Genomic DNA, 18,887 nt, shown 5'->3' with positions numbered 1-18,887 from the left:
CCATATATTTTAATAAAATGTCAATAACATCCTAAATACTTGTTCAAAAGTTGTTAACCACCGTATAGTTAAACTATAATTCTGTATATTATGTTAAATTAGTATTGTTAAATTAATTATTAGATTTGATATGAAGATGTGAAGTATTAGTTTTACTCAAATGTGTTTTCTGTCCTTTTCAAGAAAAAAATGTTCGATTTACTAATGGATGATGAAAAATTATAATTAACTAACAAAGGTCAGATTAATTCTGAATAATTATCATCAAACTATTTTTTCTTTCTTTTTCATCTATTCTAGTTGTGATATACTATTACTGTATTAAAAAAGTAATATACAAAAATATTCAATTTTCGTTGTTAAATATCAAATTAAGTATCAAATGTATGATATTTTTATGAAAATTTTCTAATTGCGAGCACGTGTATTTAACGTTTCTATGTTTGTCTATTTATTAATATTTTTAATGTACATCTCTTGTTAATGATATGGGTGTCAACTTTATTTTTTCAAATAGTAACATTTATATTTAACTAGCTTATAAAATAGAAAGTTATCTAATTATTAAAATGACACGTTGATAACAAATGTTGGACCAGTACTTCGGTAGTTAGTTTAGCATCAAATATTCTTAATGAAAACACGTGCTATCAATTTTTTTGACTTATATTTAATAAACTTGAATTATTTTATAGAAACATCTTTATTAATTATTTATAAAGATAGAGAATTATTATAAATTAGAAGAATAAAACTATTAGCGTACCACAAAAAATATATTTGGCGTGTTCCGTTATACACTAAATGGGTTTAGTTCAGTTAGAGTGCATTTTTGCTTTAGTTAATTTTTTTTCCTATGGTATCAAAGGTCTGAAAGGGTTAACCCTACTGTACAAGATGTTAAAATGAAACTTATTTAAGATCAATTTTACTGAAAATTCGTTTGAAATAAAGTATTAAGGAATCACCTTGTATAAGGTGATTCATAATTATTCATAATTTAATTGCATAAGCATTGATTAAAAAAAACAATAAAGTATTTTTATTCAAAAAAGTTTATTTTTACTCTAAAAATTATTATTTTGCGTAATTAAATAATGAGATTTCAGTTTATTTTAATTACTTTTTATTAATATAAATAACTTTCATTATTAAAATCTAGGTAAGAGTTTTTGAAAAAATAAATATAAAACGCAATTTTATTAGCTCGGCAAAATAAATATCTCATCAAATAGTTTTAAAAGTTGAAAATATGCTAAATACGCCCATCGAAGTCGCATTATCAATACATTATTAGGTTTTATTTAAATTTGTGTTATTTTTTTAAATAATTTATCGTTTGTAGTTCTAAATAAATTTCTTGGTTTATAGCTTTTAAATTTCATGTCATTAATTTATTAATTTTTACAAGATACTTATTTATACTCAACTTTTAACCTTGTGAAAAAAATGAAATTAAAATGGCATGAAAAAATAAACAATCATTTTTAAAATCTTAAGTAAATTAAAATCATATTTTTTTTTGAAAAGTTTCAAGATCGTAATGTTTTAAAATGATTTCTTTAATTTATTATTGATATTAATAGCAATACTGTTATTTATACTGACTAGCAATTTCTTTATACTTCTGCTTACACTCCTACTAAAAAAGAAATTTATCTTTATTGTAAAGCTGGATAGATTTTTTTGTATTTAAATGATCATATTAATATTTACTTTATGCAAATAAGTAATTTTTACCCATTTTGTTTTTACTACACAACAATATATATATATATACATATTATTGTTATAATTTATTATTGGTAATCTAAGTTTACCAAGATTCTACAAAAGAATGATAATATTAATTTATAAAATAATTTTAATAAGATACTATGAATACCACGAGTAACTAATAAAAATAAGTTAATCTATTTGATTTTCATGAGATTCCCTTGTCGATAAAATTAGATTATGATTAAAATCAACACACTATTTCATTTTAATTATTAATTTATTATTATTATTATTGTATATTACCCCAACCTAATTTTTTGGATTGGATTAAATTATATTTAGAAATACAGTGGATTCCGCCTAATGTGGGCACCGGTTAATAAGGGCATCCGCTAAATATGGGCATAATGGTCTGGTCCAATCCCAATGTATACTAACATGGGTAAAAAAAATCGCATAATATGGACATTTGGTTCGGTTTATGTGGGCAATTTTTATTTTATTATAGGGTTAGAATATACATATATGTATGTTAAAACGACTAATTTAATCCGGTTTCGTCATATCTATGACATTATGTTTATCGAAAGTAATAACCTTAGGTTGGTCAACAACCTGAGTTGACTGAATTGAATGAACAATTTTTACTTATTCAAAACCACAGCGAGTTTGAAAACATTGATGAAAATGCTCCTTGTTTTGATAATAATGAAGACATTTGTGATTCAATAGTACAAAATGTTCTTAAAAAAAGGNATTAATTTTCTTTTTTAACTTAGAATACAATTTATACATTTTATTAACAATTAAAAATATATATATATAATATTATGAAGGTTTTTATGTATATTATAACAGTATAAATTCTATTTAAGTTGATTAAAAAACAAAATTAAATATTAATTTTAAAACCATTATTTTATTCATATAATTTATAAAAAAAGAATACTAATTTTAAATTATCATTCTAGTCGGCTACATCCTCCCATATATATATATATATATTACTGTATGTCTGTGCAAAATAATTTTTCACTAAGTAATTTTTACTATTCATAGTATAGACATGAACAGTAGAAAATGAAACATGTAATTATATATTTAAAAGGCAAAGTTTTAATTATACTGTGAAACTTAAATAATTAATTGCACTTACAAAATGAATATTATGAAGACTTCAATATATGTGTATCGCACAAATGAGCTGTAGTAGCTTTACTAACACAAATCTGTTTAAATAGCTTTTCGAATCAATAAAATAAAAATTTTATAATTCTAAATATATTTAAAAATAATATAATGGAATTATTATCTATAACGAAAAATATTAGTACTTGCCGTTTTACTTGGTTTTGAAAACTATAAACAAAAAGATACAGTTTTAGCAGTGGTCAATACCCAAGGTAACTTATCGCCATCTTATCTATCATCCGTCTGTCTAACCATCGATAGTGCTGTTGTGTCAGACATTACTGGTACAACTTTTACAATTTACATAAAATCAGTAAACGGTGTATTTTGGAGTCGACTAATTTGATATTAGCGGAATTAGCTTTTTTTCGTGCTGTTTATATTATAATTATATTAAATTCAAGCGAGTTTATAATTAAAAATTATACGAACTATCCAACATAAAATTAATTTTCTAATTGATATATTGTTTATCTTGGTTTTATAGAAGTATTTGTGAGTAATGGAAACTTTTTGATATTCGGTCAAAGCCTAGTACAAGTTCAACGTGCCAAAGTAAATCAGTACTGGAAACTTGTCAGTACCAGTATTCTGTCGGTATTCTGCCAACGCTAGACACAACTTCAACGATCCAGGGCAAACCAGTACTGGAGTTTTAGTGGGCCAGTACTCTGACGGTATTCGATAAGCAATGACGTTACAATGGCAGTCAGTATTTACGATCAGTACTGTCTCAGTACTTAAACAAGATAACACCCAGTACTACACTAGTACGTGCTGGTCAGCTATTAACATGCCAGTATTACGCGCAGTACTGGCATTTCGTAGTATTAAGTAAGTGCCCTTAGTTAATACTTAGGTTTTACAAAATTATCTGTTTGGGTGAAAATTACAAGTAGGAGAGTTGGAATAACTGAATATTCTGTTAACCCAATCATTTATTTAGTAATTTCATCTGCCTTAATTGCAGTTGTCACTATGTTAACCGTTCATTTTTTCCGTGTGACTATTATTTTTTTTAAATAGTAAGTTTAATAAACAAAATCATTAATTCGAAATTGATTTGGATTTATTTTTAGCAGAAAAAAAATTTATTATTTATTTTTAATATATACATTTATATTTAACTAGCTTATAAAATAGAAAATTATCTAATTATTAAAATGACACGTTGATAACAAATGTTGGACCAGTACTTCGGTAGTTAGTTTAGCATCAAATATTCTAATGAAAACATGTGCTATCAAATTTTTTGACTTATATTTAATAAACTTGAATTATTTTATAGAAACATCTTTATTAATTATTTATAAAGATAGAGAATTATTATAAATTAGAAGAATAAAACTATTAGCGTACCACAAAAAATATATTTGGCGTGTTCCGTTATACACTAGATGGGTTTACTTCAGTTAGAGTGCATTTTTGCTTTAGTTAATTTTTTTTCCTATGGTATCAAAGGTCTGAAAGGGTTAACCCTCCTGTACAAGATGTTAAAATGAAACCTATTTAAGATCAATTTTACTGAAAATTCGTTTGAAATAATGTATTAAGGAATCACCTTGTATAAGGTTATTCATAATTATTCATAATTTAATTGCATAAGCATTGATTAAAAAAAACAATAAAGTATTTTTATTCGAAAAAGTTTTATTTTTACTCTAAAAATTATTATTTTGCGTAATTAAATGATGAGAGTTCAGTTTTTTTTTAATTACTTTTTATTAATATAAATAACTTTCATTATTAAAATCTAGGTAAGTATTTTTGAAAAAATAAATATAAAACGCAATTTTATTAGCTCAGCAAAATAAATATCTCATCAAATAGTTTTAAAAGTTGAAAATATGCTAAAATTTAATACGCCCATCGAAGTCGCATTATCAATACATTATTAGGTTTTATTTAAATTTGTGTTATTTTTTTAAATAATTTATCGTTTGTAGTTCTAAATAAAGTTCTTGGTTTATAGCTTTTAAATTTCCAAGTCATTAATTTATTAATTTTTACAAGATACTTATTTATACTCAACTTTTAACCTTGTGAAAAAAATGAAATTAAAATGGCATGAAAAAATAAACAATGATTTTTAAATCATAAGTAAATTAAAACTATATTTTTTTTTGAAAAGTTTCAAGATCGTAATGTTTTGAAATGATTTCTTTAATTTATTATTGATATTAATAGCAATACTGTTATTTATACTGACTAGCAATTTCTTTATACTTCTGCTTACACTCCTACTAAAAAAAAGATTTATCTTTATTGTAAAGCTGGATAGATTTTTTTGTATATAAATGATCATATTAATATTTACTTTATGCAAATAAGTAATTTTTACCCATTTTGTTTTTACTACACAACAATATATATATATATACATATTGTTGTTATAATTTATTATTGGTAATCCAAGTTTACCAAGATTCTACAAAAGAATGATAATATTAATTTATAAAATAATTTTAATAAGATACTATGAATACCACGAGTAACTAGTAAAAATAAGTTAATCTATTTGATTTTCATGAGATTCCCTTGTCGATAAAATTAGATTATGATTAAAATCAACACACTATTTCATTTTAATTATTAATTTATTATTATTATTATTGTATATTACCCCAACCTAATTTTTTGGATTGGATTAAATTATATTTAGAAATACAGTGGATTCCGCCTAATGTGGGCACCGGTTAATAAGGGCATCCGCTAAATATGGGCATAATGGTCTGGTCCAATCCCAATGTATACTAACATGGGTAAAAAAAATCGCATAATATGGACATTTGGTTCGGTTTATGTGGGCAATTTTTATTTTATTATAGGGTTAGAATATACATATATGTATGTTAAAACGACTAATTTAATCCGGTTTCGTCATATCTATGACATTATGTTTATCGAAAGTAATAACCTTAGGTTGGTCAACAACCTGAGTTGACTGAATTGAATGAACAATTTTTACTTATTCAAAACCACAGCGAGTTTGAAAACATTGATGAAAATGCTCCTTGTTTTGATAATAATGAAGACATTTGTGATTCAATAGTACAAAATGTTCTTAAAAAAAGGAAGTTTGAAGAAGAAGAAGAAGAAGACGATACTGAACCACCCGTTGAAACTAGAGAGGCTAAAAAATGCATTGATTTGTTGCAGAAGTTCTTTATGCAAGAGGGTAACGACGGTAAAAAAATCCACACAAAACAGCTTAGACAACGAGCAATTACAACGTATTGTATACCTTCTACACCCAAAAAGTAATTTTATTTAGTATGATGTATGTATGTATTAAGTTTTTAAAAATAATGTACTTTATATTTAATTTAATTAATATACGTGGTAATTGTATGATTAACGTGTGTAAAATAATTTTTTTTTGATATCATTAAAATTTTTTTAACTAATTTCGGTTTTTATGGGCAACCGCTTAATGTGGACAAACAATTCTGGTCCCAACGTGCCCATATTAAGCGGAATCCACTGTATATAATATAGTAAAATATATTCGTTACATGTATTAAACTATGTATTTTTTTATAATAATTAATGTAATATATATTAGATCAGTTATTTACATAAGTGTATGTATTTGACAAATTTACATAATAATGTAAAATATTAAATATAATATTTTTAACTCTTTATACTTAAAACGAACGTCTTATATCGATTACTTCTACACTTCTGCATAATACTTGAAGCTCAGGCAGACCAATACTGGATGGTTTGTATATTCCGCCAATACTCTTCCAGTACTGTTAATATGCTGGCAGATCAGTATAAGATGTTATGTATAATCAGTATTACGCCAATATACTGCCAGCAATAGCGTTATGTTGGCAGCTAGTTCTGACCGCCAGTAACTGGATCAGTACTCAGACAAGTCGTCGCTCAGTTCTACGCCAGTGCGGACTAGCCAAAGGTCAGTTGCCAGTACTGGTGCAGTACTACTCTTGTTGTCTGTGCTGATACATTACAGAAATTTCTACTTTGGTAATCGCTTAAACCCAACCTTTCAACGTCCTCACGGAATAAATAATCGTGATATTTGTACGGACTTATTAAATACTAATTTAAAATATATGTTAAAATAAATTTAACCGCTGTGTTATTTATTTATTTACTTGTTTATTTATTATAATAAAATAAATCCTTAATTCTACAACATGTCCTCATATCCTGTAAATATTGAAAATTGTCATAAATTTTACGATTTTTAAACTCGGTTAATTTGTTGACATGTTTAAGCTTTTTTGTTTTAAACTATGACAGTTTTTCAAAAAGTTATGAAAACTTTCATTTGGTATAATATTTTTGAAAATATGTCCCTTTAACTGAGGGATTCAAAATATCAACTTTTGAACTAAATGTTATCTTTTTTAATATTGTTTTTAAAAATGTTTAAGAAACACTGCGTGTTTAAACATATGTTTAAAGGACTAACCTAGCGACACCAAGTTCGATAAATCAACACATGATCGGCTTGGTAGTCGCAGCATTCAATCTATACATCACCTGCACCGTCTCGCTCAGAAGAAATTTTTTATTAAGTAGAAAATGCTTCTTCTTTTTCGTCAGTCCAGCAAAACTCTTCTCCTTTCCGAGAGTAAATGACTTACTAATAATCGCAAAACGCGGTACAGACCAGCGGAACAAGTTAGCGAGTCCAAAAATTCGTCTCGTATTGTGCAAATCCGTTTAAATTTGCGCTTCTCACGTGCTGAACGCATCCCCGTACGATAAATCTAAGGAACTCTATAATAATCATGCTAAATTTACCGTAGTATCAAACTGAACGTCAACTGGATCAGCCTTATACAAATACAGTTTACCACCAATCTTATGATAAACAACGTCTAACCAGTCTCGTTCAACTATGACGTCCGGCACTTGTACGGTGTCAATCAACTCAAACAACTTCCAACTTGTTGATATGGATCCGTGCCGGTTTCCCAGATGGCTACTGCAAAGCTAACTTCCTACAGCCACAACACACGGTATTACGCTTGTTAAGGCAGTCACGGGATATAAATGCCCTATTTTTCTACAATTCCAGCAACTGGGTGTCTCGACGACAAAATCGTNATTCCAGCAACTGGGTGTCTCGACGACAAAATCGTCGTTCACAGCCGACACCGCTAGCCCCCAGGCGAGTAACTAAAATATAAATTTAAACTCATGTTAATTGCAATGAGCAATTATTTGAAATAATTATATATTAATTTTTCTACATTACAAACAGTTTATATTCATGTACAGTTTTATTTTTTATTTGGCTCTTTAGTGTTGAATTAGTTGTTTTACTGGTAAATTAATTTGATAAAATTTTGTAAACGCGGTAAAATTTATAGATATTACAATATCTGTTAACTTATTTTTTAGAGATCGCAGTAATAAATATATTTGAGTACCAATTGTGCACTGGTACTTGGTGAAAATCTTTTTGATTTAGATTAAATTGTAGAACTCAACTTTGAACCAAAACAATATATATTAATGATTATTTTTTATAGCAAGTCAAAAATTAAAATAAGATAAAATTTAGACTATCATTGCTAATATATTAATTTTCTTTTTTAACTTAGAATACAATTTATACATTTTATTAACAATTAAAAAAATATATATATAATATTATGAAGGTTTTTATGTATATTATAACAGTATAAATTCTATTTAAGTTGATTAAAAAACAAAATTAAATATTAATTTTAAAACCATTATTTTATTCATATAATTTATAAAAAAAGAATACTAATTTTAAATTATCATTCTAGTCGGCTACATCCTCCCATATATATATATATATATTACTGTATGTCTGTGCAAAATAATTTTTCACTAAGTAATTTTTACTATTCATAGTATAGACATGAACAGTAGAAAATGAAACATGTAATTATATATTTAAAAGGCAAAGTTTTAATTATACTGTGAAACTTAAATAATTAATTGCACTTACAAAATGAATATTATGAAGACTTCAATATATGTGTATCGCACAAATGAGCTGTAGTAGCTTTACTAACACAAATCTGTTTAAATAGCTTTTCGAATCAATAAAATAAAAATTTTATAATTCTAAATATATTTAAAAATAATATAATGGAATTATTATCTATAACGAAAAATATTAGTACTTGCCGTTTTACTTGGTTTTGAAAACTATAAACAAAAAGATACAGTTTTAGCAGTGGTCAATACCCAAGGTAACTTATCGCCATCTTATCTATCATCCGTCTGTCTAACCATCGATAGTGCTGTTGTGTCAGACATTACTGGTACAACTTTTACAATTTACATAAAATCAGTAAACGGTGTATTTTGGAGTCGACTAATTTGATATTAGCGGAATTAGCTTTTTTTCGTGCTGTTTATATTATAATTATATTAAATTCAAGCGAGTTTATAATTAAAAATTATACGAACTATCCAACATAAAATTAATTTTCTAATTGATATATTGTTTATCTTGGTTTTATAGAAGTATTTGTGAGTAATGGAAACTTTTTGATATTCGGTCAAAGCCTAGTACAAGTTCAACGTGCCAAAGTAAATCAGTACTGGAAACTTGTCAGTACCAGTATTCTGTCGGTATTCTGCCAACGCTAGACACAACTTCAACGATCCAGGGCAAACCAGTACTGGAGTTTTAGTGGGCCAGTACTCTGACGGTATTCGATAAGCAATGACGTTACAATGGCAGTCAGTATTTACGATCAGTACTGTCTCAGTACTTAAACAAGATAACACCCAGTACTACACTAGTACGTGCTGGTCAGCTATTAACATGCCAGTGTTACGCGCAGTATTGGCATTTCGCAGTATTAAGTAAGTGCCTTTAGTTAATACTTAGGTTTTACAAAATTATCTGCTTGGGTGATAATTACAATTAGGAGAGTTGGAATAACTGAATATTCTGTTAACCCAATCATTTATTTAGTNTTGGGTGAAAATTACAAGTAGGAGAGTTGGAATAACTGAATATTCTGTTAACCCAATCATTTATTTAGTAATTTCATCTGCCTTAATTGCAGTTGTCACTATGTTAACCGTTCATTTTTTCCGTGTGACTATTATTTTTTTTAAATAGTAAGTTTAATAAACAAAATCATTAATTCGAAATTGATTTGGATTTATTTTTAGCAGAAAAAAAATCCATTTTTAACACCATAACAATAATTATTGTGGGCAATGACCTGAGAAGTGAAAACTCTCGTTACAAAAAAATATTTAGAAGCAGTAAAATTGTATTTTTTTTTTCATTTTATAGACTTAAATCGATTACAAGAATATTTAATATATATATATATGTATAAAATCAATAGTATGTTTTGTTTGGACATGACAAAAATTTTTAAAGCATAATACCACCCGGTGATACTCTTCCAAAAACAACAATCCATTAGTGACTCGAGAGAACAGAAGCTGAAAAATTATTATGTTAGCCTTAGAAAATCGACAACACGTTTTGTCGTGAACGGTCACTGTACGACACCGGACCTAAGTTAATATTTCATTCAAATAATCAATTTTTTTTTCACCGAAATATATAACGTTTATAGTTTTTATTGGATAATTTTTAATAAGTGTCTAAATATTTTTAAATAAATAGGAATTAAATTTATTTTATTAACAGAAAACATGCATCGGTTTTTGTGTCATTTTGCTGTTTTTTCTTTAATTAGTATAATATTAGTCAATGACGTGTTGGCTGATGACAATTCAGAAGGCTGTGAGACTTTACCGTCCGATTTACATATTACAAAAGGTGAGTTTAAAATGATAAAATAAATTGTGTTATAGAAATATGTTTAAATTTGCAAAATTGATCAGAGGAATTCGACGAACTGGGAAGATTACAAAGGACGTGCAGTGGCGACGTAGCGGTAAACAAATGCGAAGGAGCATGTAATTCTCAAGTACAACCTAGTGTCATTACACCAAGCGGTTTTTTAAAAGTAACGACTAATTTTAATTTATAGTTACTATGAATTAAGAGATGATGATTATCATGCAAATAAAATTACACCGAGAACACCTAGTCCATATCTGAAATAATCTCTTGTTCATACGTTCTAGGAGTGTTACTGTTGCCGTGAAACATTTTTGAGGGAAAGGGTGATAACTCTTACACACTGTTACAACCCAGACGGTCAGCGACTTACTGGTGAAAAATTGGCTACCCTTGAGGTGAAACTAAAAGAACCCGCAGATTGTAAATGCTATAAGTGTGGTGATTACTCTGGCTAAAAATAGCTAATGTATAAACGATTTATTAAACATAATTGTTGTTTGTTTTGTAATAACTAATAATATACGTTCAATGTCAAATTATAGTGTTTATAACAGTAACATTTATTTTGAGTGCACTAAAACGCTAATTTTACGTTTGTCTAATGGTAACTTAAAAATATTTATTAATAGCTGTATCAACAATTTTACCAACTAACTATAATTGTTCAAAGTTATTAAAATCAATTTTAACAATCAAAACATTATTATTTTATTAAATTGTCTTAAACTTTGGTGAAAATCAGTCATAAACCGTAGTGGCACATTTAAAAATTTGTAGTCCCAGAAGTGGAAATAAAATAAAAATTTAGGAGGGATTAATGATATATTTTAATGTTTCCCCTATCCTTGCCCCATTCATTTCCAACAGTGGGGTCCAGTTAATTTTCAAAGTACCTGTACAGATTTCATTTAATACAAATAGTTATAACCGAAGGGTTACGATCAATATGTCAATGGAAAGCTTAATTATTTTAACAGTAATGTGCATACACTGAAGAAAATCCTCTAATAAAATTAACAAATGCTTTATCGAAACGTTTTGTTAAATGGATCATCTTTTTAGTTAAAAGAATAGAAAAATAATGAAATTAATTAATATTTTGTTAAATTAATAGAAAAAATAGTCCACCTGATAAAAAAATATTATTGGATGTATATTGATAATTAATTTGTTAATATTATCAAGTATTTTGAGTGTAGAAAAAAAACAATAGTCGTCAAAAATTTGACGATGGACATCTCATAGTAAAGCAATTGTAAGGATAATTTTTCCTTAATATTGTAGTTCACTTTAAGATTTATTTATTTTTTTTTTTTGGTTAAAAATCAAACCTTCTGAAACATTTTAAAAAATTGAGTTGAATAAAAAAAAATGTACATGCATGGGTGGTCTCTTTTAAATTCTTCTTGTACTTATATTGTTTATTGAATTTTCACAAAACGCATACCAAAAGAAATCTTATTATCTGTAGTAAATTCTTTCAATATTTAATTTGGATTAGTAAAAAAAAAGATATACCAGTTTTAAAATGCAGAAAAAAATGTTTGGAAATACTACTTCAGCGTAATTTTGAGATATTTTTTTAATTTCTAAAATGGGTGGGCTTTTTTCTTCAAATGTTCAGTGTTGATAGATATAACTAGATGAAAATCGTGTTCTTAATAATTAATTCGTCAAATTAATTATTAAAATTTGACCAGTAAGAGCTGAACATTTTCATGGTCTGACATAATATATATTTTTATAAAAATCACAAAATTATACCTTCACAGATTTGCATCGAAGTTAAACATTGACTATTTCTTTCATTATATAAATATTATTAAGCTTACTTTTTCTTTGGTATAATTAAAAATTTATACCTACTATTCAATATTACCTAAGTAAATATTTTTGTAATGTACCAGCATTGATAACGGGCGAAGTATTACACCAGTACTGGCAACTGACCTTTTAACTAGTCCGTATTAGAGTGAAATTGACTGACATTTTGCCCAAATACTGGCACAGTATTGACATACTTTATTTGTCTATTCTACAAAAAATTATTGTTTTTATAATTCCTATTGGAGTAATTCATAACAAGAAAAGCTAGTAATATAATACTACAATGGTGATATATTTGTTTGTATAGGGCGGTATTATTCGTTAGGCACCATAGACAATGTTTAGGGCCTATTATAATTTGCCTGGTAAACCTATTTTTCTTTTTTGCTTGTCGCCAGTTTAGCGGATGTATTGAGTGTGCAAGACACATGGACTTCAGAACTAACTTCATTTAGTAGTTGCGATATTGCTTGTCGCCCACGCTAATGTACCTTTTTTAGTATAAAAATGTAGTTTATAACATATTTGTTCAATTAATGCCTATAGCATAATTCTGCCTTATGTACGATATTTTACATATCTATATATTGTAAGCCAACAATAATAAAATTTACTATAATAATATAATCTGCACTAGTGTAGATAACATTGGTTTAATATTTACAAGTACTCCAGAAAAAGTTATATTTAGATTGCAATTATAATATAATCAATTTATTATGAATGTTATAAATAGTAATGATAAAATTTTAATTATTTAATTATCATTTTATATTAAATACATAATTAAAAAATATATATTCTAAAAGTATTTGTATAATTTTTCAAGTTTTTAATAATGTATTTTGAATATGTATTTTTATAAACATTGGAATACTTATTGTGAATACATATTTAAGAGAAAGTATTTTTTACAAGACTGATTATAAATCGGAACATTATCAGTTCGTAGGAAAGGTGTTTTCCCAGCCATGACCACGTATCAGTCAAACTATATTTAATGATGTATCACAGAGTAATGAATATATTGATAAATATTATCAAGATTAAATGTATAGCTTATCAGACGTTTACGTTTAAATTTTATAATTATTAACTTTAAGTAAAATACTATAAAACCAAAATTAAGTTGTATATTTAAAATTCATTATATAATGTATTTTTACATTTAATTTATATAATATATTTTTACTTTATTAGTTTAGAAAATGTGATTTATTATGTTTTTTACCACCATAAGTTAATAAATAATAGATATTATTGCAGTGAAATTTACTATGTCTGTCATAGATAGACTAGCTAGAGCTTTAGATGGGCTCACAACAAATGATTTAATTAGCCGGTAAGTAGAAAGATGACTGAATTTCTGTCTTTTTCTTAAATTTTATTTATTTTATCTTTTGTAATTATTATTTTGATGGTTATAAAAATCATACCCGATTAAATTTGTATCAAGAGAACTGAAAATAAAAACTTATTTGCATGTATAAAACACATATATGTCTATTTATAAATGTAGATACATGAACTATATTAAATAATGTAAACGAAGTTCATTAATTTGTTAAAAAATAGTTTTAATAGGTAAATAGCAAATACATCTAGATAATTTAGTCATTAAGAGGTTTTAAAGAAAATGTAATTCTCTTTACCTAATACAATCAAATTTAACTTATTTTAATCAAAATAATATTAATCTGAAAGATTTAGAAGGGGATATTATGTCTTACAGATCCTATATGTCCAATGTCTTATATGATATCTGATAGCTTATAAATTATAATCATAAATATATATATTTTTTTTTTTAAGAGCCGGTGAGAAAGAAAAGTATTGCCGTGCTACCGCTGATTTGATATGTGCACCTATTATTATGAATTTTTCAACATTTGGTGAGCTTTTACACAAATCAATTGATAGTTTATTAAGAATGTGTGATCACACTGAAGCTAATGTTCGAATGGTAGCTGAAGAAAACTTGAACAGAGTAGTGCGAGTTAGTTTTTTATTTTATATATTAATGAAAATGTTTATATATATATATATATATATATATACATATATATTCAATTAATTTAAATAAAGAATTTAGTGCTGGTTTTACTTTTCATAAATATTTTCTAGTGTATGATTGACTACCGTAAATCTGAAATATTTGTAGAATTGTTAAAAGAAATTAAAAGAAATGATACTGTTCGTCGTTTGAGAGCTGCTCTATCTAGATTTGGAAATATTTGTCACTTGATTACGTAATAAATGTTTATACATTTACATATATAATTTATTTTATCTGTATTTAAATATTTACTTAGAATTTTTTTCCAGTCCTTCTAGTCGTAAAAAATATGTTGTTTTTTTGATTCCTTGTTTAAGAAAAATTGCGACGAGATCAGAAGAACCAATTGCTGAAATGTTAGCGCTAAGTTTTCCAAAAATAATGCAAAGTTTAGGCCATATTATGTCAGATAACAATATTAAAGTAAATCAAAGATAACTTTTTTTTATAGATATATTACTTATTTTGATAATAAATGTTTTTATGTTTAGTTGCTATTAGAGGTGTTCATGAATAGCCTTGTGACTGAGTCATCAACTGTTCGAAGGTCTAGCATTACTTGTATTGAAAATTTATGTCTTTATAGTAAAAAGCCAATTATTTTTTTTAAATATGTTTTGTTAATTAATTCTATTTTGATTTATGGTAAATAATTTATTAATTGCCTAAATTAATTTTTTTTTAAATTATTATGTATTTTGATAAATTTTTTACAGATATAAATAAATTTATGGTTTCTGGACGTTCTTGGGCAGAAAGTTGTGTGATTATTGGAATACTAAATAATTTAAAGAATATTTTGCAGTATTCAAATTATATTGTTGATAATAGTTCCAATGAATTTAAGCTAGAACTAAAGTTTCTTCAAAAAATTTATTTACAGGTTATTATTTAATATAAATAATGTACTTTAAATTGTTATATAGTTTTTTCCAAAAATGTGTTTAACCTATTTTCTTGTTATTTCTTTAAACCTGATATTTTAAGCATTTTTACATAATATTTAGTGAATATGTATAATTTTTATGAATTCATAATTTTTTCCCTTTATTTTATTATAACTAATGTTTTTTTTTCAGATATTTAGATTTTGTTGTTTTGTTATAATGCATCCAGATACTAACATAGTAACATCTGCATTAGATACTTTAACTCAATTGTTTATATTCAGTCCATTTGAAACATTACATATGTTACTTAAAAGAAATATGTTGAATCAAGTAAAACTTCACGAGACTGAAATTGGTTAGTTGTATAAAAATTCAAGTACTTTGTATCTTCTATTTATATTTAATATTATATTTTAGTTAAAATGCATGCTCTTGTGAATACCATTAAGATGCCACAAACATTAGCTCAAAGTTTAGAAAAGTCATTTCATCACAGCTCATCTGAAAGCTTAGGATCTTCTTTTGTAAATATTCCTTACCCACATTTTGAAGATGAAACAAGATCAGTTTCGCAATCTTTAGATTCAACAAAACCATCAGTTTCATCAGCAAACTCAATGACTAACTTATACTCAGAGTTTGGTGATGATAGTTTAAGTGAAGTAGATTCAATAGTTGATAATATATTTTTTACTGAGTTTGAAAATCCTAAAGATTTTGATGAACAAAGTGTAATATCTGATCATAGTTATCATTCAACTTCCGATTCTGTGTTGCAGCAAGTAAATATCTGAATTAATTATTAGTTATATTTTTATTTATATTAATCTAATATTTTAATTTAAACTGATTCTCTTTTAGGAATTTGAATTTATTAATCAAATATGCATTGACATACCGCTTAATATTTTGAGCAAAAAAATAACCTCAATGTTTTTAGCATTAGATTCTAATAAACCAGTTAGAACAGGTGTTAAATCTTCAGCTCTTTGTTGTCTTACTGAAATGATTAAACTTGATCCAAATTTAGTTCTAATTATTTATAATTCTTCAGGTAATACTAAATTTTTAGTAATAATTAAAGTATTTATCAATTTGATAAAACATTATCATATAAACTCTATTATTTTATAAAAACAACATTAAGAAAATTATTGTCACAAAAGTTAAGACACTTTATAAAAATGAATATTAAATTAATTAGTTAATTTAGATATTGTTACACTTATGATAGATTTGACAATTTCCAAAAACTGAGTTTATTATACTAATAATAATATTTAATAATAGTTGGCGCCAAAAAAAAAAAAAAATTACACATAGCGAAACTAGAATTAAAATATATTATATGTTTATATACCACAAACAGTTTTAAATTTAGAAATTATTATTAGGCAATACCATATATTAATACAATACATGGTATTGTTATTAGTTTACAGATAACTATCTCCAATTGATCAATATTAGTTATACAATTAATTATAAATGATATATTTTATCAATACTTAGGGAGTCATTATTAATGCCTATTTCAATTTGGTTTCCTTAAAATTGACCTATTCATTTTAACTTTTGATACACTGACTAGGGTGCAACTATAACAAAAAATTTAAGGGTGCTAATTGTATTTTCTCCACCACCCAAAAAATACTTTATTTTATAGCATACAAAAGTTTTGCTCAATTTGAACCTAATATAACAATGCTAATATGTACTTCTAATTTATTAAAAATGAGTAAAATGAGTAAAAAAAAGAATTTTAATTTTATCTTTTTTTGTTCAACTTATAATGAATAATTCAGTTTTAAGTAGTATTAAATTATGAAAATTATTATATTAATATATTTTTATCAGTCTTAGTAAAAATTGTTTTTAATTGATTATAGTGTATTGGTAATATGTTTTCATAACATTTTAAAAATGTGTAAATATCATTCTTTCAAAATATGCAGTAATTTAATAAAATTAAGTATGAAAAATTTACATTTAAATTTATTTAGAATCTGTAGTTCAGACTGTTATTAATTATACTTCTCATGAAGATCACCTTTTAAGAGGAATGGCTATTAAATTGATTGGTACATTCATAAGTATAACTCTTAAAGAAAATCACGGACAATTTAAGTTAAAAGAGACTCTTTTTAAACCAATAAAAATAAACGATTTAATTAGTATAATTTTACAGGTATATATGAAGAATATTTTTAATTAATCTATTTTGCTATTAATTAGTTTCATATAAAATAATATTTTAATTTTAGGGTCTAAAAGATGAATCATACATGTGTGTTTGCAATTCTCTATCAGCTGTTTCTCTTTGCATAATGCCACTTTTAAATAGTGAAATATCAAATTATTGTTCACCTATATTTGAAACTATTTTGTGTGGCATTAATCCTTATTGGCTTGTTAAGGTAAATTTCTATATAATTTTCATAGAAAGAAAAAATTCATAATATTATAATTATAACGTTTAATACAAAATGTTTATCAAAATATAATTAAAACAACCAATTTTTTTTTAGTAAATACAAAATATTGTCAATCAAAATATTATTTATAACAATACTTTTTAAACATAAATATATAATTTTGAAATGTTTTATTTAAAAACCTTATGTAGAAAAAAACTTCATTATAAAATCACAATTACTTTAAAAAAACTTAAAATAATAATTTTCATAAAATTTTTTACTGCTTATTGAAGGAAAAAACATTATTAGCTTCGATGCGAAGCTGAGAAGGTATTAATTTTACCATGATGTGTTTATTTTTTTGTGTCTGTCACTATTTTTTCTCAGCTTTCACTGGACCGATTTCTTTTAACAATACGTCAAAAGATCACAAATTGTATCTNCTTTTTCTCAGCTCTCACTGGACCGATTTCTTTTAACAATACGTCAAAAGATCACAAATTGTATCTAGTTGAAGACATTACCCTTAAAAATTTAAAAATTTTCCCTCGTTCCCCGCAAATGGGGGAAATATCCAAAAAAATTACAAATTTAAAAATCGACAAATTTTGTCATTTTTTTCACTTTTTTTTCTTAAAACTTCCATAACTTTTTCAAAAATCAACAAATCAACATAATTTTTTTTTAAACTAAAACCTTAGATATTTTCCTTTCATTTGATATAATTTTTTTGAAAATTTAACACTTAACCTTCTAGTGGGGGTTGGGTTGGTNTATCGGAATGTTTTTTGTACTTAAAACTCCCTTAACTTTTTTAAATAATAACTAATCAAAATAATATTTCTTTATATTGAAACCTTAGGTAATTTCCTTTCATTTGATATCATTTTTTTTTTGAAAATCTAACACTTATTCTGCTCACAGGAGGTTTTAAAATAGCAACTTTTTTACAAAAACTAACTTTTTCAACTTAATTTTTGAAAAAT

General features: G+C 25.6%; 2 protein-coding genes across 4 annotated transcripts in view; both read left to right on the top strand.

Moving 5' to 3' along the window:
• The first annotated feature begins 10,360 nt into the window (after positions 1 to 10,360).
• Positions 10,361 to 11,410, top strand: LOC126901376 (partner of bursicon). 2 transcript variants are annotated; one of them, XM_050677791.1, is made up of 4 exons: positions 10,367 to 10,499; positions 10,554 to 10,684; positions 10,750 to 10,874; positions 10,996 to 11,410. In XM_050677791.1, the coding sequence occupies exons 2-4, from the start codon at positions 10,558 to 10,560 to the stop codon at positions 11,164 to 11,166; spliced, it is 423 nt and encodes a 140-aa protein (XP_050533748.1). In that variant the 5' UTR covers positions 10,367 to 10,499; positions 10,554 to 10,557; the 3' UTR covers positions 11,167 to 11,410. The 2 variants fall into 2 exon arrangements, with proteins under 2 accessions (XP_050533747.1, XP_050533748.1); XM_050677790.1 differs by having other exon boundaries at positions 10,361 to 10,684.
• Positions 11,411 to 13,631: 2,221 nt separating this feature from the next.
• The window catches only part of LOC126901364 (huntingtin), a 30,205-nt gene continuing 24,949 nt past the window's right edge, over positions 13,632 to 18,887 (top strand). For both annotated transcript variants that reach the window (XM_050677772.1, XM_050677771.1), the window contains exons 1-11: positions 13,632 to 13,880; positions 14,351 to 14,534; positions 14,663 to 14,787; positions 14,864 to 15,017; positions 15,086 to 15,239; positions 15,311 to 15,477; positions 15,674 to 15,839; positions 15,902 to 16,266; positions 16,346 to 16,538; positions 17,488 to 17,672; positions 17,749 to 17,901. In XM_050677772.1, coding sequence (XP_050533729.1) covers positions 13,816 to 13,880; positions 14,351 to 14,534; positions 14,663 to 14,787; positions 14,864 to 15,017; positions 15,086 to 15,239; positions 15,311 to 15,477; positions 15,674 to 15,839; positions 15,902 to 16,266; positions 16,346 to 16,538; positions 17,488 to 17,672; positions 17,749 to 17,901 — 1,911 coding nt within the window. In that variant the 5' untranslated portion in view covers positions 13,632 to 13,815. The remainder of the gene's footprint in view (positions 13,881 to 14,350; positions 14,535 to 14,662; positions 14,788 to 14,863; positions 15,018 to 15,085; positions 15,240 to 15,310; positions 15,478 to 15,673; positions 15,840 to 15,901; positions 16,267 to 16,345; positions 16,539 to 17,487; positions 17,673 to 17,748; positions 17,902 to 18,887) is intronic.

Source organism: Daktulosphaira vitifoliae, unplaced genomic scaffold (genome assembly GCF_025091365.1).
Source record: "Daktulosphaira vitifoliae isolate Bord-2020 unplaced genomic scaffold, ASM2509136v1 Scaffold_3, whole genome shotgun sequence".
NCBI classification, from domain to species: Eukaryota; Metazoa; Arthropoda; class Insecta; order Hemiptera; family Phylloxeridae; genus Daktulosphaira; species Daktulosphaira vitifoliae.
The sequence above is the reverse complement of the archived record's forward strand: the minus strand, read 5'-3'. Positions and strand labels throughout refer to the sequence as shown.